At 42.4% G+C, this 21,499-nt stretch overlaps 1 protein-coding gene across 5 annotated transcripts in view; it reads left to right on the forward strand.

The window, feature by feature from the left end:
* LOC128016251 (endonuclease V) overlaps nucleotides 1-21,499 on the forward strand; it is a 207,447-nt gene that overhangs the window by 15,944 nt on the left and 170,004 nt on the right. For all 5 annotated transcript variants that reach the window (XM_052600768.1, XM_052600769.1, XM_052600770.1 and 2 more), the window contains exon 2: nucleotides 15,980-16,151. In XM_052600768.1, the coding sequence (XP_052456728.1) occupies nucleotides 15,980-16,151 (172 nt within the window). The remainder of the gene's footprint in view (nucleotides 1-15,979; nucleotides 16,152-21,499) is intronic.

Genomic DNA, 21,499 nt, shown 5'->3' on the forward strand with positions numbered 1-21,499 from the left:
CAGATCCTTGCAACATGGGGGCCGTACATTATCATGCTGCAAGTGAGGTGATGATCATGAATGGCACAACAATGGGCCTCAGGATCTCATGATGGTATCTCTGCGCATTCAAAATGCTATTAATAAAATGCATCTGTGTTTGTTGTCCATTATATAACCCTGCCCATACCGTAACCCCACCACCACTATGGGCCTCTCAATCTACAATGTTGACATCAGCAAACCGCTCACCCACACGATGCCATACCATCCCGGTGGAAACAGGGAATCATCCGTGAAGACGCTTCTCCAAAATCCTAGACGCAATTGAATGTGAGCATTTGCCCACTCAAGTCAGTTACGATGACGAACTGCAGTCATGTAGTCACTAGGGGTGTGCACGGATAGTCGAATATTCGTTCTGCTCCAATTATTCGATAAATAAAAATGATATTCGAATTGCGCAAAAAAAAAAAAAGTTCACAATAAAACCTAATTTGGTCACTTTCTGTGATTCTCCACAGCATATTTGAAGATGTTTGCAAGCAAAAAATAATTAGTGAATAAATAAGGGGCCATCCACATATCGCGCCTATAAACACGTGGAAAACGCTAGGCGTGCCGCTTTCTCTTTCTTTCCAAAGCGCTCGGGCAGAAGCGCTCCTGAGGCGTCTGCCGTTGCCAAGCAACAATGACGTGCTCTCTCCATGAAGCTGCGGAAATTTCAGCAAAGGAAAAATGGATTTGCAGCACAAAAAAAATCGCTTTCAGTAGCTCTGCTACTAAATTTATTTAAAAATGGCAATCCATATACATCTATGATCAGCTGTTGCTTCATCTTGGCTGAGCTTTCATCGTTGTTACAGGAAAGGATGAAGCTGAATGTTTAGTTCTTGTCACATGACCTGCGGTGCGCGTGCGGCATTCTGAAAAGTTGAGATGTTTTTAACTCGATGCAGTGCGGACGCGCCTGGAAAAAACGGGCGCGTCGCACCGCGTGCGCATCGCGTAAGCATCGCGACCGTGTCCCTTCCATTATGAATGCGCATACCGCGCGCCTACATTGGAATTAACGAACTTGAGCGCGCAAAAGACACGATATCTGAACGGCCCCTAAGAACTGCGGTTTTCTACAGTACTTCAAATATGCCGTGGAGAATCACAGAAAGTGACCGAATTCAAGAGCATTGTTGCGGCATCTCTTGGAGAATGCAGTGAAAACTCCTCTTCTCGCGTCTGCCCTAGACCCTCGGTACAAACATCTCAGGTTTCTTGATGAAAACATGAGAGAAGTAATAAAAAAAAAACCCTTTTTTTTAACATAATCAGAACATTTTCCTTGATGCGAGTGGTGCGGATGCAGCCGCTGCCACCAACGATGAAGAGGATGCAATGCCCACTCATCAGAAAAGGCTGAGCCAGTTCTTTTGCGTTGATTGCAGAGAGTCCAGCCGAGACGAGTGGGAACAGTTCTTACTGGAGCCATGTATTCCACCAGATGAGGATCCCATTCAGTGGTGAAATGAAAACACGAAGCGCTTCACAAAACTTATTTGCTTAGAACATCGTTATTTGTGAGTCCCGCCAATGTCTGTGCCGTCAGATCGCGTTTTCTCCGCAGCCGGCCTTATTGTTAACCGACTAAGGAGCTGACTTTCCCCCGATCATGTTTACATGCCGTATTTCTTAACAAGAACATGTAAAACAATAGAAAAAAAAAGCAAACAAGATTTGCTGACAGTTTCAAAGTAAAGTGTAGGCTACGTTCTTCAATAGCCTAATTGCTGCAGGCTTCTTTACGTTTTTCCTTTCTTCACTTTTTTTTTTTTTTTTTTGCTTTTAATCTGTACTTTGTTTGTTTGCACACATTGTTAAAGGTTTTCAGCTACGAAACACGATGTGTAATGTTCAAGCTTATTGTGTGTAAGCTTGTTCAAAATGACGGAAACAATAAATGTTGCTGTAAAATAACGTCTGTATCATTAAACTTAATTTAAATAAATGAATATTCGAATATTCGTTTTTTGTAAGCTCAATTATTCGAATGTGATATTTGTGGAAAACGCCCATCCCTAGTAGTCACAAACATGCAGACGAGCTTCCCTAGGATGGTTTCTGACAGTTAGTGCAGAAATTCTTTGGTTATACAAACTGATTGTTGCAGCAGCTGTCCAGGTGGCTGGTCTCAGACGATCTTGAAGGTGAAGATGCTGCATGTGGATGTCCTGGGCTGGTGTGGTTACACATGGTCTGCGGTTGTGATGGCCTCATTGGATGTACTGCCAAATTCTCTGAAACACCTTTGGAGATGGATTATGGTAGAGAAATTATCATTCACTTCACAGGCACCAGCTCTTGTGGACATTCCTGTAGTGAGCATGCCAATTGCACGCTCCTTCAAAATTTGCGACATCTATTGCATTGTGCTGTGTCATAAAACTGCACATTTTAGAAAGGCCTTATATTTTGGCAAGCCTAAGGCACACCTGTGTAATCATGCTGTCTAATCAGCATCTTGATATGCCAACTGATTATTAACTGATTATCTCAGCAAAGGAGAATAGAATAGAAGTGCTCACTTATTTACAGTAGACAGTTTTGTGAACGATATTTGAGAGAAATAGGTATTTTGTGTACATAGAAGTCTTAGTTCATCTCATGAAAAATGGGGGCAAAACAAAAGTGTTGTATTTATAATTTTTGTTCATTGCATTAAAATGTATACAAAAATAAATTAGAATTAAAGCTGCAAGCAGCGTTTACCGGGGTTCAAGCACATTAAGGCCTCTGAGGTGGTCTTGGCCAACTTGGATGTATGGATGACAGTTAAACACATCCAAAATGGAGAACAGGCTAACAGACAGACACACACACTGAAAGTGAATGCTTAGACTTATATTTTAATACTCTATAAGCATATGCACACACACACACACACACACACACAAAGACAAAGACACACATATACATGCACACACATTTTGTTGCAGATATAGGTATTTGAAATAAGTGATAGGTGACAAACTTAATGCAAGTCTTCTCTTTGTAAGAGTTTAGATGTCATTTTCAGGTTAAACTAATCATAATGTGGCAAAATTGTAAAAACTGATATATCTGTATAAACAAAATGGAAAACATTGACTCAGTGAGATTTAAATTGTTATAACAGTTAATTTTTTAATGTTTTGGCATGAATTCATGAATCTTTTCAACAGTACTGTTCAACTTAGGTGAATGAGCCCATTAGTGGTCTTCCGCTGCCATCTAGTGGTTATAAATTGCATTTACTCAAGCAACACTGTGTTCTTAAATATAACTGTTATTGTTTTGTTTTTTGTTTTTTGTTTTTTGCCCAATCTATCTTAAATTTTGCATGCTTGTTTAGAATGAAATTATGCATTGTTTTACACAGTTTTGATAATTTGTGGGCTTTCTGTTTGTATTAATAGGCCTTTGTGTACACTATGCAAATAACATATTATAAAATTACTGGTTTATAGTTGTCCAAATGCAATTGTTCAACATGTTTTTGATAATTATTGACCTTCAGAGTCTAGATAATTGTACTTCAGTGGTTTTATTGATTTTCAGCTTAAACCCTATCACTAGTTTGCCAAAGTAACTTTTTAAAATAATCTTGAATATTTAATTAACAGCTTTATTGACAACATTGGTTGTTCAGAATGAGGAGATCTATCATATGATATGAAGATCTAGTGTTTTTAAGTGAATATATGAGCATTTTCAAACAATTTGAGGCAATTTACCATATAAATCTTGTGTTTTGAGACCTTTTCTACTGTTATAGCGCCACCTATGGTCCGATCTCCATGAAACTTTGCATGCTTGTTAAGAGTCACCTGTTACATGTTTTCACCGAGATTCATAAAGTTTTGAGTTTTCGTTTAGGTTTTATATGCTTTTGGGTATTTTGGTCACACCCCTTTTATATATTAGCCAGTTATAGCTAACCAAAGGACAAAATTCAACAGTTTTTTGATAATTATTGATCTAGAGAGTCCAGAGAAACTTACTGCAGTGGTTTGGTTTCGATCGGGTAAAAAACCTAGGACTATTTTGCAAAAGTATGTTTTTAACATATTTGTGAATAACAATTGAACGATTTGCTTGACATCTTCGCTCCCTGAGGCAAAGTTGTTCACAAAGAGGAGATCTAACATATGATATTAATATCTAGTGTTTGTGTGAATGTATGAACATGTTCTACAAATTGTGATCATTTTCTATTGAGAATTTGTGTTTTTTGAGGCTTTTTCAACTGTTACAGTGCCACCTATGGTCCGATCTCCATGAATCTTTGCATGCTTGTTAAGAGTAACCTGTTACATGTTTTCACCAAGTTTCATAAAGTTTTGAGTTTTCGTTTAGGTTTTATAGGCTTTGGGGTATGTTTGGCCCCTTTTCTAAATTACTCCTTTAAAGCTAGCCAAAGTACAAAATTCAACATTTATTTTGATAATTATTGATCTAGAGAGTGCACAGAATATTACTGCAGTTGTTTGGTTCCGATCGAGCAAAAAACCTAGGACTAGTTTGCAAAAGTAGCTTTTTAACATATTTGTGAATAACAATTGAACGATTTGATTGACAGCAATGGTTCCTGAGGCAAAGTTGTGCATTATGAGGAGATCTATCAAATGATATGCATATTGTGTTGATATGTGAAACACCACGTGATTACAGAGCCATAAAACTCGTTAGGGCCAACTAGTGGCCGATTTCTTTCAAAATTCTTACAGACCTTAATTAAGGTTCATGAGTCAAACATACCCATTTTCGGTCCGATCAACTTCCGTTAACCCTTTCAAATAGGTGCTTAAAATTGTTTGGCCAGTGGCGGCCATGTTTTTTGAGATATGCAAATGTCCTCGTAGATACTTGTGCCCCTTCAGACAAGGACACTGCATACCAATTTTTATGTTGATCGAGCCAACGGTTGCCTAGTTATAGCTATTTATGTGTTTTTTCTATCTTATAGCGCCCCCAAGTGGCAAAGATGCGCAATTTTGTTTTATTTGACCAAAGATTGAGCTCATACATATGTGTGCCAAGTTTGGTGAAGATATCTCATTCCGTTCAAGAGTTATAGTTAAAATAACATTTGGCTAACGTTAGCATAGACGCTTTTTAGCGTACTGTTTCGCGTAAGAATTGAAATTTAAACTTTTTTTTGATAATTATTGATATTGAGTGTCCAGGGAATATTTCTGAAATGGTTTGGTTCTGATTGGTTGAAAATCCTAGGACTAGTTCGCAAAAGTAGGTTTCGGATATAGCTCGATTTTGCGAGAAAACGGTGCGTCGTAGACCTCAAAGAGGCACTGTATACTTTTGTTCGGGCTAACCCAAGGATAACAATGATGCATAGTTTTTGAGTCTACGTCAAGCGGTTTACGATCTATGGCCAAAAATGTCTGAAAATTTAGTTTTTTGCGCTGTAGCGCCCCCATTTGGCCGATTGGGCTGAGACTTTGTCAGAATGTCTGCTCGGGGAGCTCTACCTTTTGGCCAAGTTTCAGCGGAGAAAAATAATAATAAAAAAAATCCTAACAGATACAATAGGGTTTCAGCACTGCGTGCTTGAACCCTTAATAATATTTATTCATCGTCTGTTACAATAAAGAAGGATTAATATATGAGTGAGTGAACGTACATCTTAATCTCATCATAATCTATGTTGAGACATTTTTAGTGCACAACATATTGGTTTCAGTACTAAAAGTGATGTTAAAATATAATATTAATCTCTCACACAAAAATGTTTCATTTTATTTTAAATGACAAAAAACATTTCAATTAAGATATATCATCAAAGCCTCTCCTTGAACTATCACATTATCATGGTGGAGAGGTTTGAGTACCCGAATGATCCTTGGAGCTATGTTGTCTGGGGCTATATGCTCCTGGTAGGGTCTCCCAAGGCAAACAGGTCCTTGCTGACGGGCCACACTAAGAACAGTTCACAAACCCCTCATGTTAATATTTACATCAAGGACCGAGACGTCACCCGGCATGGGGCAGCCGGGGCCCCACCATGGAGCCAGGGGCCGGGATTGGGGTTCGTATGCGAGCACCTGGTGGCCGGGCCTTCCCCCATGGGGCCCGGCCGGGCTCAGCCCGAAGGAGTGACGTGGGGCCGCCCTCCTGTGGGCTCACCACCTGCAGGAGGGAGCGTAAGGGGCTGGTTCATAGTGGATCGGGCGACAGTCGAAGGCAAGACCACCGACGACCCGATCGCTGGACACGGACTCTGGCTTTAGGGACGTGGAATGTCACCTTGTTGGCAGGGAAGGAGCCTGAGCTTGTGTGGGAGGTCGAGAGGTACCGACTAGAGATAGTCGGGCTCACCTCCATGCACAGCTTGGGCTCTGGAACTACACTTCTTGAGAGAGGCTGGATTCTCTACCACTCTGGAGTTGCCCATGGTGAGAGGCGGAGGGCTGGAGTGGGTTTGCTTATAGGCCCCCAGCTCAGCCGCCATGTGTTGGAGTTCACCCCGGTGAACGAGAGGGTCGCTTCCCTGCGCCTTCGAGTCGGGGATAGGTCTCTCACTGTCGTTTGTGCCTACGGGCCAAACAGCAGTGCGGACTACCCCGCCCTCTTGAAATCTCTGGGAGGGGTGCTGGAAAGTGTCCACGAGTCGTTCTACTGGGGAACTTCAACGCTCACGTGGGCAGTGACAGTGACACCTGGAGGGGCGTGATTGGGAGGAACGGCCCCCCTGACCTGAACCCGAGCGGTGTTCTGTTATTGGATTTCTGTGCTAACCACGGTTTGTCCATAACGAACACCATGTTCAAGCATAAGGGTGTCCATCAGTGCAAGTGGCACCAGAACACCCTAGACCGGAGGTCGATGATCGACTTTGTGGTCGTGTCATCAGACCTTCGGCCATATGTCTTGGACACTCGAAGAGAGGGGGTGAAGAGAGGGGCGGAGCTGTCAACTGATCATCACCTGGTGGTGAGTTGGATCCGATGGTGAGGGATAAAGCTGGACAGACTCGGCAGACCCAAGCGTACTGTGAGGGTCTGTTGGGAACGTACAGTATTGTTCAAAATAATAGCAGTACAATGTGACTAACCAGAATAATCAAGGTTTTTAGTATATTTTTTATTGCTACGTGGCAAACAAGTTACCAGTAGGTTCAGTAGATTGTCAGAAAACAAACAAGACCCAGCATTCATGATATGCATGCTCTTAAGGCTGTGCAATTGGGCAATTAGTTGAAAGGGGTGTGTTCAAAAAAATAGCAGTGTCTACCTTTGACTGTACAAACTCAAAACTATTTTGTACAAACATTTTTTTTTTCTGGGATTTAGCAATTTTGACATCTGGGTGGCATGGAGTCAACCAACTTGTGGCACCTCTCAGCTGTTATTCCACTCCATGATTCTTTAACAACATTCCACAATTCATTCACATTTCTTGGTTTTGCTTCAGAAACAGCATTTTTGATATCACCCCACAAGTTCTCAATTGGATTAAGGTCTGGAGATTGGGCTGGCCACTCCATAACATTAATTTTGTTGGTTTGGAACCAAGACTTTGCCCGTTTACTAGTGTGTTTTGGGTCATTGTCTTGTTGAAACAACCATTTCAAGGGCATGTCCTCTTCAGCATAAGGCAACATGACCTCTTCAAGTATTTTAACATATGCAAACTGATCCATGATCCCTGGTATGCGATAAATAGGCCCAACACCATAGTAGGAGAAACATGCCCATATCATGATGCTTGCACCTCCATGCTTCACTGTCTTCACTGTGTACTGTGGCTTGAATTCAGAGTTTGGGGGTCGTCTCACAAACTGCCTGTGGCCCTTGGACCCAAAAAGAACAATTTTACTCTCATCAGTCCACAAAATGTTCCTCCATTTCTCTTTAGGCCAGTTGATGTGTTCTTTGGCAAATTGTAACCTCTTCTGCACATGCCTTTTTTTAACAGAGGGACTTTGCGGGGGATTCTTGAAAATAGATTAGCTTCACACAGACGTCTTCTAACTGTCACAGTACTTACAGGTAACTCCAGACTGTCTTTGATCATCCTGGAGGTGATCATTGGCTGAGCCTTTGCCATTCTGGTTATTCTTCTATCCATTTTGATGGTTGTCTTCCGTTTTCTTCCACGTCTCTCTGGTTTTGCTCTCCATTTTAAGGCATTGGAGATCATTTTAGCTGAACAGCCTATCATTTTTTGCACCTCTTTATAGGTTTTCCCCTCTCTAATCAACTTTTTAATCAAAGTACGCTGTTCTTCTGAACAATGTCTTGAACGACCCATTTTCCTCAGCTTTCAAATGCATGTTCAACAAGTGTTGGCTTCATCCTTAAATAGGGGCCACCTGATTCACACCTGTTTCTTCACAAAATTGATGACCTCAGTGATTGAATGCAACACTGCTATTTTTTTGAACACACCCCTTTCAACTAATTCAACTAATTGCCCAATTGCACAGCCTTAAGAGCGTGCATATCATGAATGCTGGGTCTCATTTGTTTTCTGAGAATCTACTGAACCTACTGGTAACTTGTTTGCCACGTAGCAATAAAAAAATATACGAAAAACCTTGATTATTCTGGTTAGTCACATTGTACTGCTATTATTTTGAACAATACTGTATGGCCGAGTCACCTGTCAGAGAGATCTTCAACTCCCACCACCGGCAGAGCTTTGACCAGATCCTGAGGGAGTCTGGAGATATTGAGTCCGAGTGGACCATGTTCTCCACCTCCATTGTCACTGTGGCTGCTCGGAGCTGTGGCCGTAAGGCCTGCAATCCGCGAAACCCGGTGGTGGACACCAGAAGTAAGGGTTGCCGTCAAGCTGAAGAAGGAGTCCTATCAGGCCTGGATGGCTTGTGGGACTCCGGAGGCAGCTGACAGGTACTGGCAGGCCAAGCGCACTGCAGCCCGGGTCGTCGTGGAGGCAAAAAAATCGTCGGGCCTGGGAGGAGTTCGGTGAGGGACTATGTCTCCCAGCTGGCCTGGGAACGCCTCAGAGTCTCCCCGGAAGAGCTGGAAGAAGTGGCTAGGGAGAGGGAAGTCTGGGTGTCTCTGCTTAGACTGCTGCCCCCGCGACCCGGCCCCGGATAAGCGGAAGATAAATGGATGGATGGATGTATATCATCAAATACAATTTTTGTACCCTTTAAGCACACCCGTTCCCATCAAGCTCACATCATGTTTTATTAAAAATTATTGATTATTTTAAACAGCCTTTTTAAAAAAATAATTGAAAAATGTTTTATTTGAACGTAAAAGGTCAGTCACAAAAAAACAGAACACTAAAATCAAGCAACAAGGCATTCAATTTGATGAGTTATGTGTTATTCCTAGTGAAGTGTCACTTAAAGGGTTAGTTCATCCAAAAATGAAAATGATGTCATTAATGACTCACCCTTATGTCGTTCCAAACGGCACACCTTCGGAACACAGTTTAAGATATTTTAGATTTAGTCCGAGAGCTTTCTGTTGTGAGACTATCGGTTGGATTCGAAGAGATTCTGGCAAACTGTTCGAAGCCGCAGGAGGGGGAAGCAGTGCCCTACCAACACTGTTTACAGTGAAGATGGGCACCTGTTGACCTCAACTGGGGATACCGTCGGGCAATGGAAGGAATACTTCGAGGATATCCTCAATCCCACCGACTTGTGTTCCGTTGAGGAAGCAGTGGCTGGGGACTCTTAGGAGGACTCGTCCATCACCCGGGCTGAAGTCATCGAAGTAGTTAAAAAGCTCCTCGGTTGCAAGGCACTGGGGGTGGATGAGATCCGCCCCGAGTACCTCAGGTCTCTGGATGTTGTGGGGCTGTCTTGGCTGACATGCCTCTGCAACATCGCATGGCGGTTGGGGACAGTACCTCGGGACTGGCAGACCGGGGTGGTGGTCCCTCTTTTCAAGAAGGGGGACTGGAGAGTGTGTTCCAACTATAGGGGGATCACACTTCTCAGCCTCCCCGGGAAAGTCTATGCCAGGGTACTGGAGAGGAGAATTCGGCCGATAGTGGAACCTCAGATTCAGGAGGAACAGGGTGGTTTTTGTCCCGGTCGTGGAACACTGGACCAGCTCTGTACCCTTTCCAGGGTGCTGGAGGGTTCATGGGACTTTGCCCAACCAGTCCACATGTGTTTTGTGGATTTGGAGAAGGCATTCGACCGTGTTCCTCGCGACATCCTGTGGAGGGTGCTCTGGGAGTATGGGGTCGGCGGCCCCCTGCTTAGGGCAGTTCGGTCCCTGTACGACGGGAGCAAGAGCTTGGTTCGCATTGCCGGCAGTAAGTCAGACCTGTTCCCGGTGCATGTTGGACTCTGGCAGGGCTGCCCTTTGTCACCGGTTCTGTTCATAATTTTTATGGACAGAATTTCTAGGCGCAGCCAAGGGCCGGAGAGTGTCCGGTTTGGGGACCATACGATTTCATCGCTGCTTTTTGCGGATGATTGTAGCAACAATGAGTTTTACAGAATAATTAACTCAAATGATATATAGGGAATTTGAATAATTAATCAGGAATATGATTAATTTAGATCTCAGATGACAGTTACATTAAATTTGATTGATTATGAAAAATAGCTCAATTTGCCTAAATCAATAAATAATTACAGGGCATTGTAATTTACTCATTAATATGTCAATATTCCATTCTTCATATCAATTGTTGTGATAGCTCTTACTGTAAATTACTGCAAATCAAACAGCGGTTTGTCCAGCAGACCACTGTTGACCTATCAATTTTCAATAAAGTTATCACGCCTTATAATTCAAGGAAAAGTATTCTCTGGCCATGAAAATATTATCCTATCCTTATGATAAATTTAGTTTCTAAATTTAGAGCTTGTAGCTAAAGATCAGACATCTCAGTGACTCGTAATGTGAGTGGGGTGGAGTCCAAGCCAATCGTCAGTATATGGGTTTTTAATAATTAAACTAGTAATACATCAAACTACAAATCACACAGAGTAAATATGCGTACGACAATACAAACAGTAAGGTTTACAAGACATAACGGAATCCAAATAAAAGAGAGAGAGAGAGAGAGAGAGAGAGAGAATAGAATGAGATCACATAAGGAGCTCAGGTATGAAAATCATAGCCAGTAACTTTTGGAAGCCAACAACAAATCAGATCTTAGCAACAATTTAAAGCAGCATTTAAATCTCCATAGAGAAACTGATACTTGCAAAGTGTCCAATGTGCCTGGCGTGAGCTGGACATCGGGGCGCTCTGCTTTTGAAACCGCGGGCGTGTGCCGGAGGCCATGTGACGCGCGTGCACGCTGCGCTTGATCTTGGCGTGAGCGTGGAGCACGTGGTCCTTTGTTCTGTCCTCACGCGGTATTTGAAAGGTTCAACAAACAATGTTCCAGAATTCGTCTTCCTTGCGTGGAGAGGCGAATAGTTGAATAAACGTAGTAAAGAAAAGAAAAGAAACAACAAAACGAAAACTTCCAAAGGAGCCATTAAAATGGCTTTTTCTCTCAGCCCCTGTGCTGAGGGGGTTTGCGCTATGAGCGCGCAGCGTGTCCGAGAACGGAGAAGGAGAAGAAGAGAGAGGGCGGACCTTGTTCGGTCGTTCTTATGGCTTGAAATGGTTCACGCCCCTTTTTCGCGTAAACAGCCAATGAAAGTCCGCGATCTGAAGCGGAGGGAAAAGTTCCTTTGTCTCTGTGAAGACAGCCCCCCCTGGAGATCTAGGGCTTGTCCAAATTCCAGGGATTATTCTAGCAAGTTTGTAATTCAGATAACATACATTTTTCATTACTTTGCTCTAGATAAATGGGTCTGTCAGAGCATGACGATCACAAAGATACTAAGCATAATATATATATGATCAAAACATGAAGTTACATTCAAATGTAGAATTACACATATTTAAAGATTTGCTTAACACATGATAACACTGCAGATGTTGGGAAACATCTAAATGTACCAAAAGGGAATACGTAATACATTTATAAAACATAAAAACAGAAAGTTAATGAATACATTCCATAGAATGCATTGTTCAAAAGAAGCCAGTGATTTGGCTTCTCTCCTGTCCAGTGTCCAGGGTGGTCGTAAAGTTTTACGACCTGCAAAGATGGGGGTTGCAGAAACGTGGCTCTCTTTGAGGAGGTTAAAGTGAGGAGAGACATTTCCTAAAGTATGAGCTTGCAACTTATACTTTTCACATAACAAGGATTAACCATTTTATGCAATCCATAAACATATTTAAAATACATATTAATAAAGACTTACAAAAGTAAGGAACTTTACGCAAGGTTTCCTTTTGTGTATGTTGGAATGTGGTTGGGGGTTTTCATTTCTTCTTTGAAGCTCGCATGGGCATCGTCAATAATTTAAGTCCAGCCAGGCTGGCGCCAGGCCAGGCACTTGGTGCAAAAAGAGTTTCATTTGGAAAATCTGAATTAAACACATGAATCGATGATCTGCATATCCGTTACATGATGTTGTCGTGTTGGCCTTCTCAGACTAGGACTTTCAGCGTGCACTGGGAAGGTTTGCAGCCGAGTGTGAAGTGGCTGGGATGAGAATCAGCACCTCCAAGTCTGAGGCCATGGTTCTCAGTCGGAAAAGAGTGGATTGCCCACTTCAGGTTGGTGGAGAGTTCCTGGCTCAAGTGGAGGAGTTCAGGTATCTTGGCGGTGTTGTTCACGAGTGAGGAAAGGATGGAACGTGAGATTGACAGACGGATCGGTGCAGTTTCTGCAGTAATGCAGTCGCTGTACCGGTCTGTCGTGGTGAAGAAGGAGCTGAGCTGTAAGGCAAAGCTCTCGATTTACCGGTCAATCTACGTTCCTACTCTCACCTATGGTCATGAGCTGTGGGTCATGACCGAAAGGACAAGATCCCAGATACAGGCGACTGAAATGAGCTTTCTCTGTCGGGTGTCTGGGTGCTCCCTTAGAGATAGGGTGAGAAGCTCGGTCACTCGGGAGGAGCTCAGAGTAGAGCTGTTGCTCCTCCACATCGAGAGGAGCCAGCTGAGGTGGCTCGGGCATCTATTTCGGATGCCTCCTGGACACCTTCCCTGTGGTGTCCCTGGACACCAGGCACGTCTCACCGGGAGGAGGTCCCAGGGAAGACCTAGGACACGCTGGAGGGACTATGTCTCCCAGCTGGCCTGGGAACGCCTCGGAGTCTCCCCGGAAGAGCTGGAAGAAGTGGCTAGGGAGAGGGAAGTCTGGGTGTCTCTGCTTAGACTGTTGCCCCCGCGACCCGGCCCCGGATAAGCGGAAGATAAATGGATGGATGGATGGATGTATATCATCAAATACAATTTTTGTACCCTTTAAGCACACCCGTTCCCATTAAGCTCACATCATGTTTTATTAAAAATTATTGATTATTTTAAACAGCCTTTTTAAAAAAATAATTGAAAAATGTTTTATTTGAACGTAAAAGGTCAGTCACAAAAAACAGAACACTAAAATCAAGCAACAAGCCATTCAATTTGATCAGTTATGTGTTATTCCTAGTGAAGTGTCACTTAAAGGGTTAGTTCATCCAAAAATGAAAATGATGTCATTAATGACTCACCCTTATGTCGTTCCAAACGGCACACCTTCGGAACACAGTTTAAGATATTTTAGATTTAGTCCGAGAGCTTTCTGTTGTGAGTGTGACTGATCTGACTGTTAGCGTACGACTGTGTTATCTTTGTTATTGGGCGCACCAGAAAAACACGTCAGCAGCGTCATACGTCAGCAGCGTCGTGAACGCACTCACAACAGACCTGGAAGAAAAGAGAATGTTGAATAAAGTTGTAATTTTAGTTATTTTTGGACCAAAATGTATTTTCGATGCTTCAACCAATTCTAACTGACCCTCTGATGTCACATGGACTACTTTGATGGTGTTTTTATTACCTTTCTAGACATGGACAGTATACCATACATACATTATCAGTGGAGGCACAGAAAGCTCTTGGACTTAATTTAAAATATCTGTTCCGAAGATGAACAGAGGTCTTACAAGTTTGGAAACACATGAGGGTGTCAATAATCAGGCCATCCTTGATGATGAATCACCTTTGATAATAAACTTGATATAGCATAGCTTGTCAGTGAAATACGGCTCTGTGTATTGACTGTGGCTTCATTTGAAAGCAGTAATTTCTGCTTTCTGCATTTGAAAGCAGAAATTATGATGTAGCGAGCGGAGGCAGAAATCCTAAAAAACAAAGGAAGACAAAATCATCCTCGCTGTATGATTCAACTTCTTACTTTTAAAGAAACAGTGGCTCCATTTATCATTTGAAAACTGTAACAATCTAAACTTGAACAAAAAAGACAACTACCTACTTTCGTTTTCATTTAAACATATTAATAGCCACAGAAATTTAGTTCATGGAAATGTGTAGGCATATAGCCTGCATTACAATGAAACTAAATATTATATCAAACAGTATTGCCTTATTTTTATTTTAACATATTAAGTATAAATTGAATAAAGACCAAAATAAATGTATATTTTATGTTAATCCAAAAATATACTTGGGGGGGGGGGGTTGTTCATGGAAATGTGTAGGCACATAGCCTATATTACAATGAAACTAAATATCAAACCAAATATGAAATCAAACAGTATTGCCTCTTTTTATTTTTATTTTCATTTTAACATATTAATAGATTAATTTAATAGACCAAAGATTACCTGTCAGATTTACCCAAAACGAATTATATTTTATGTTAAACCACTAAAGAGACAGAGCACTGAGCTCCCACTGATCACGTCGAGCGTATCGTCTCCGATTTCAGCGAAACACATTTTTAAACGCACAGTTAGGCCATTAGTATTTTTCCTAGTCAGTAGGAAATATCAGTTTACATTTCCAACCATTATTAGTTTTCAACATTTTAAGATTAAAATATCAAAACAGTATTTATTTATTTGTAACTACAGGTTACAGCATTCATGCCTTGCATTAAACCATTTATATATGCATCTAAATGCCACTTCAGATGCAGCTTCTGTTTTTCATCTGCATTGCATGAATTCTATTGATAATGATTTTATTTGTTTGGTAACAGTCCCAAATGTCTTCTTTTTGTAATTTACTTTATTGATCAAATATAAGAATTTAAAACACTTCTGGAAACAAGTATATTCTTCAAAAAATCCTATTGGTGCATCCCTACTCCAAAGAGAAAGGAGAAAAAAAAAAGAGAAAATTTTAAATCACATCATATGACCTTTTTAAAATTCCAACAGTCTTTACTTGTGGAGAGATGGAGGATATATATATTATACCACGTTGTTATTTGAGTGTGTAACTAAACTATAGAGTGAGAGCTTGTTCCACAGTAGGGCTGGGTATTGATTCAGAAACCCCCCGATTAGATTCAATTTTGATTCACAAGCTCTCGATTCGCTTCTCGATTAAAAAAAATATATATATTGTTTATTACATTCAGTAAATATAGTTTTAATACAAATCGTATTGAAAAAAATAATAAATAAATATCAGTTTACAACTGGTGAATTTATAAAAAGAAATTAAGAGCCACAATCGTGTATTTAAACCTTTTTTCTTTTATTTTTTGTATTCTTTTTTTTTAAAACAATAATAGGGCCATATAAAATGTTCTTATTTTTTTCTGTTAATCAGATGAAGGCAAATAACAATTTAATTTATCCTAATCAAATGAAAAACCCTTTTATTTTTGGCAAACAAAGTGCTGCATAGCAGAGGTTTACTTTTAAAATTTAAAAGAAAACCAATTTAATTATTCCTTTTAAAAATAAAGATTTATTAATATTTAGTATTAGTAGTATAGTAGTACTAGCATTGTTGTTACACCGAGTCTTAAGACTGCTAAATATTAATGCATTTTTGACACATGAGCCACATGATATGTCCTGCTCTGACTTTCTGTTTCAGTGGAAATTACATAAGCATATTAAATAATGCTGGAAATTTCAAGATAATTCAAAGGGACTTTAAAGATTTCTATAATGTATGTGTATGTATTTGTGAAGGGAGCAGGCACTTCTTAGAGAAAGTGTGAAGGAGGAGGACACAGAGGATTGGCAGAGGAGTCCAGACTTCAACGGGCTGGAGAGAGTGGGAGGAGTAGATCTTTCATTCATTAAAGGTGATGACATCAATGCCTGCGCTCATCTGGTGGTGCTCACATACCCTCAAATGAAGGTGCGCATCTCCACTTAGATCCACTTAACTTTAGCTGTAAAACCTAGCAATTATCTACTGTTTAAATAATTTATGCAAGATGCCATAATTTTTTGCCTTACAGTATAATTATGGATAAGTAGAGTTGATGCAGGTAAATGGCTATGGCCACTTTAGCCTGCAAGACACCAATGTTCTCAAATGTTACTAATCTGTTTTACACCACAAACTACAGCAGCAAAACTTGTACTTTTACACTTGAAGTGTTTCCACTCCAGTAATGACTGCTGTGCTCTTAACATAAAATAAAACAATTTCTAGATAACTTGGGTGAGAACTTGTAACAACTTGATGTCTAGAATGGCAGCAAAGAAGCAACTTCTCTCCAAGAAATTTCTCAACGACAGACTGAAATTTTGCAGAGAGTACAAGGATTGGACAGCAGAAGACTTGTGCAAAGTTATTTTCCCTTATGAAGCTCCCTTCGGACTGTTTGGTACATCTGGAAAATCTATTGTTCGGAGAAGAAAAGGTGAATGCTACCTTGAGTCCTGTGTTGTGACAACAATGAAGCATTTCTAGACCATCCATTTGTCTTTTCAGCCGCCAAAGAAAGTGTAGGTACTGTTGTGCCTTCTTGGAGAGTGACATGGTGTTGGTGGTCCAGGTGAGCAACTTCTTCCAATGAGCCATGTACAATTTGGTGATGATTTGTGCATTTTCCAACATTACGGAGCACCATGTCACAATGCAAGATTGATAAAGAAGTGGCTCGAAGATCACTACATTGAAATATTGGATCCGTTGCCAGGCAACTCCCCGGCTCTCAATCCCATTAAGGAACCTTTGGTCAGTCCTCAAAAGGCGAGTGGACAAGCAGAAGCCAATAAATTGTGAACAACTCTGAGAACTAGTAAGGAAAGAATGGATCACCATTAGTCAGGATTTGGCCCATAAGCTTATTAGCATGAAGTTATGACCCATAATCTCCAGCATGCCACTTTAAAACTTATGATATAGTTATCATTGTTTTTCAGTATACCATACAAACGTGAAAAAATATCTACAAATACTGAAGCAGCAAACTTTGCAAAAAAACACACAAAATAAAATTTCAGGAAATTAAAAAAAATAGGTAGAATGTAATTTTTTTGTCAAAATTAGGGTTTAATTCAATTAATATTCTATAGCATCTCGTGTATCATCTTTGGAAATATCTTGGCAAAATTCACTTGTTTAGTGCAGAAGAATAGCGATTTATTGCAGCAAGGAGAAAATACCGTCTTTCTCTCATGTTAAGAACAAGCTGCCGAGGTGCTTTCTCTTAACACCAAAAAAAAAAAATATTTAGAGGAGGACAAGGTGATTTGAGTTCAGGGCTCTCACAGCCTGGGGAGAAAAGCTGTTGAGCAGTCTGGCAAAGCAGGCGTTGTGCCATCCGTGAATTGATGATGTGGTTGGAGCTGAACTTGCCAGTGCAGTCGTGGGTCAGCAGTGTGAAGAGCAGCGGGCTGAACATACAGCCATGTGGAGCTGTGCTCAGTGTGATAGTGCTCTAAGTGTTGTGGCCGACACAGACTGACTGTCTAGGATCCATTTACAGAAGGAGGTATTTAGGCCCAACAGGTTTATTTTATCAATGAGATGTGGTGGGATTATTGTGTTGAATTTTGAGCTGAAGTTGATGAACACCATTCTAACATCTTCATTTTCTAGGTGGGTAAGAGCCAGGTGGAGTGTGGAGGAAATTGCATCGTCTGTAGAGCAGTTTGGACTGTATGCAAACTGGAGCGGATCAAATATGTTGGGTAGGCTGGTTTTGGTGTTGTTCATGACTAACCTCCTAAAGCACTTCATCATGATTGGAGTCGGTGCTATGGGACGGTAGTCGTTAAGACAGGACACAAGTGATTTCTTTGATTTTTCTTTGACCGGTATGATTGCGGTGGATTTGATACATGTGAGGATAACTGCCTGGCTCAGCGAGGTGTTGAAGATATCTGTTAGGACATCTGTCAGCTGTGCAGCACAGTCTTTCAGTACACTGCCAAGTATGTTGTCAGGACCCACAGCCTTGCGTGGGTTAATCCTAGATAGAGACTTCCTTACATAGCTGGTGTGTTGTGAGGTCTGCTGCACTGTTCAAGAACCTTACACTCCCAGCATGTCTTGGCCGATGAGCAAGAGGATAACTGCACAGAGGTCAACAGCCAGGATCTCACCTGCCACAGCTAGAGATGCGGATAGTGTCTGACAATCTCTGGTGACAGTATCCTGTCATCTGGAAGCATGTCACATTCAATTAAGGTAGGTAAGGAGTGTGGCGGGGTGGAAGGAATACGCAGGAGCAAACTCAAGTGTAAAGCCTTGGAGGGTGGATTTTATTATAAAGTGAAGGGTTGCGGGGGTGATGACGGTGATTCAGCGTGCAAAGGTGCTCTCACTCGGGTCCAGGTGCAGGTGAGTCGGTGGAATGCTCGTGGCAAAGTCTTCCGGTCACAGGCTGCTTTCTGTAAGGCAGAGAGAGGAGAGTCAGTGTGCTAGCTTGTGGAGAGGCTTCTCACCCTTTTCCTGTGTGCATGCTGTTTATATGAGGCACGGCTGATGAGAGGCAGGTGCGGGTGATCAGCCCGTGATGAGCCTCAAACCGGTGCTCCTCGTGAAATACCAGGGTGACACTGATGTGGAATCGGGACGCTCGTCACAGGAGATTCAAGTTTACCATTGAATGATTCTACAACTAAGTTACTGGCACGTCTACCTGCTGCATCCATTATTCGAAAGCATGTTTTCAGAGTTTATGGGATTCATTTTTCTTAATGACAAATGATAAAAGAACTGTATTTTGGCCAAAGACATATTGCTTTGTACATCAAGATCAGCATAGGCTTTGATAGCGTTTTTCCTTTTTGAACTGCTGTATATACTTTGACAAGAGAAATTTTAGTACATGATCTTTAATGGCGGTGCGTGAACCAAGATGGCAGCGCGTCCACACGCAGCGGCTTCTCTCTGTCCCAACAGAACGGTGTTTTCGTGTTTTTTGTCTTGTGAGTCGCAGTGTTTTTGTACGTTGTCATCGCGTCTACCTGTCTGTAAGTGCGCATACAGTCACGAGTTTCTGCTCGATGTCGGCAGAACCACATTTTTACAGTAAAACTCCATGCACGCGGAACAGCTGCGGGATCTCAGCCTGCTACCGACCGAGACCTTCCCCATCACCGACCCCCACTACTGCATTTTGTCCACAGCGGAGGAGCCACAAGCGGTGTGAGAGGCGGCAGAAGAGGGGTAACCGCGGAGGTATCCGGGCTAGGCTAACGGGTAACCCACACATGCCATCTATCCCCACCATTGTACTGGCTAACGTATGCTCGTTGGACAATAAACTGGACTACATTCGATTACTACGTTCAACTCAGAGGACTGTAAGTGACTGTTGTGTTTTTATATTCACGGAAACATGGCTCCGCAACAGCGTTCCAGATGCCGTTATTCAGCTCGACCAGCTGACGTGCTATCGAGCGGACAGAGCTCTCGTCGCGAGAGGAAAACCCTGTGGCGGCGGGCTTTGTGTTTACATCAATGACGCGTGGTGCCGCGATACTGTTGTGATCAGCAAACACTGCTCACCCCTGGTGGAGTTTATGATTATTAAATGCCTGCCATTCTATCTGTCGAGGGAATATACTGCTATACTGCCCATTTCGGTGTACATCCCCCCCCGATCAACATCATCAGCAACAGGAATGACGCACTAAATGAACTGTACCAGCACATCACTGAGCAGCAGACAGCACACCCCAATGTTTTTCTCATCATAGCTGGGGATTTCAACCATGCTGACATAAAGAGTGTGTTTCCAAAAATACACCAACACATTAACTTTCCAACACGAGGTAATAACATTTTGGACTTTGTTTACACCACACAGAGAGGAGCTTACAAAGCCCTCCCCCTCCCCCATCTCGGAGCCTCAGACCACATCACTGTCATGCTAATGCCTGCATACAGACCACTCATTAAAGTCGCCAAACCAGTTCACAAACAAAATAAAGTGTGGCCAAAAGGATCATCAGAGGTTCATCAAGGCTGCTTCAACACAACTGACTGGGACATGTTTAAGCAGGCTGCCACATGCAATAACACCACTGACCTCCAGGAGTACTCAGAGACTGTCACTGCCTACATCAGCAAGTGTATTGATGATGTAACGGTCACAAAAACCATCACTGTCCGGGCCAACCAGAAGTCGTGGATGACAGGGGAGGTCTAAAGACTCCTGATGACACGGAACACGGCCTTCAGAGCTTGAGATGAGGTGGGCCTGAGAACAGCCAGTGCCAACCTTTCCTGCAGCATCAGAGAGGCTAAGAGACAGCACTCCAGGATGATAGCTCATCAATTCAGCAACAGCAGAGACACTAGGAACCTGTGGCAGGGGATACAGACCATAACGGACTACAAGCCCCCACCTGTGACAACAACATCTCAACATCTGCTGAACGAGTTGAACACCTTCTTCGCTCGCTTTGAGCAACAAAACAGAACCAATGCACAGGAGACCCCACCTTCTCCCATCGACCATGTGATGACACTGACCCCAGACAGCGTGAGGAAATCCTTCAGCAGGATGAATGCACGCAAAGCTCCGGGTCCTGACAACATCCTTGGGCGTGTACTGAGAGACTGTGCAGCAGAACCCACTGATGTCTTCACAGACATTTTCAACCTCTCACTGAGTCAGGCTGTTGTTCCCACATGTTTCAAAACTACCACCATCATTCCAATTCCGAAGAAGCCATCTCCATCCTGCTTCAATGACTACCGTCCTGTTGCACTTACCCCCATCATCATGAAGTGCTTTGAACGGCTAGTCATGCACCACATGAAGTCTGCCCTCTCCCCCTCCCTGGACCCCTTCCAGTTTGCATATCGGTCCAGTCGGTCGACCAATGATGCCATCGCCACTGCCATCCACTCAGCACTCACACATCTGGACAAAAAGGACTCGTATGTCAGAATGCTGTTCATAGACTTCAGTTCTGCATTCAACACAATCATCCCTCAACAGCTAATTTACAAACTGATCCAGCTGGAGATCAACACTTCGCTGTGCAACTGGCTGTTGGACAGACAGTCTGAAGACCTCAGGCAGAACGTGTCGGCAGCAACACATCCAGCACCATCACACTGAACACTGGGCCCCCCCAAGGATGTGTGCTGAGCCCCCTCCTCTTCACTCTGCTGACCCATGACTGCACACCATCACACAAATCCAACCTCTTTATTAAGCTTGCAGATGACACGACTGTGGTGGTTCTCATTGCAACAAATATGAGACAAACTACACAAGCGAGGTGAGCCGC

Source organism: Carassius gibelio, chromosome A6 (assembly GCF_023724105.1).
Source record: "Carassius gibelio isolate Cgi1373 ecotype wild population from Czech Republic chromosome A6, carGib1.2-hapl.c, whole genome shotgun sequence".
Lineage (NCBI taxonomy): Eukaryota > Metazoa > Chordata > Actinopteri > Cypriniformes > Cyprinidae > Carassius > Carassius gibelio.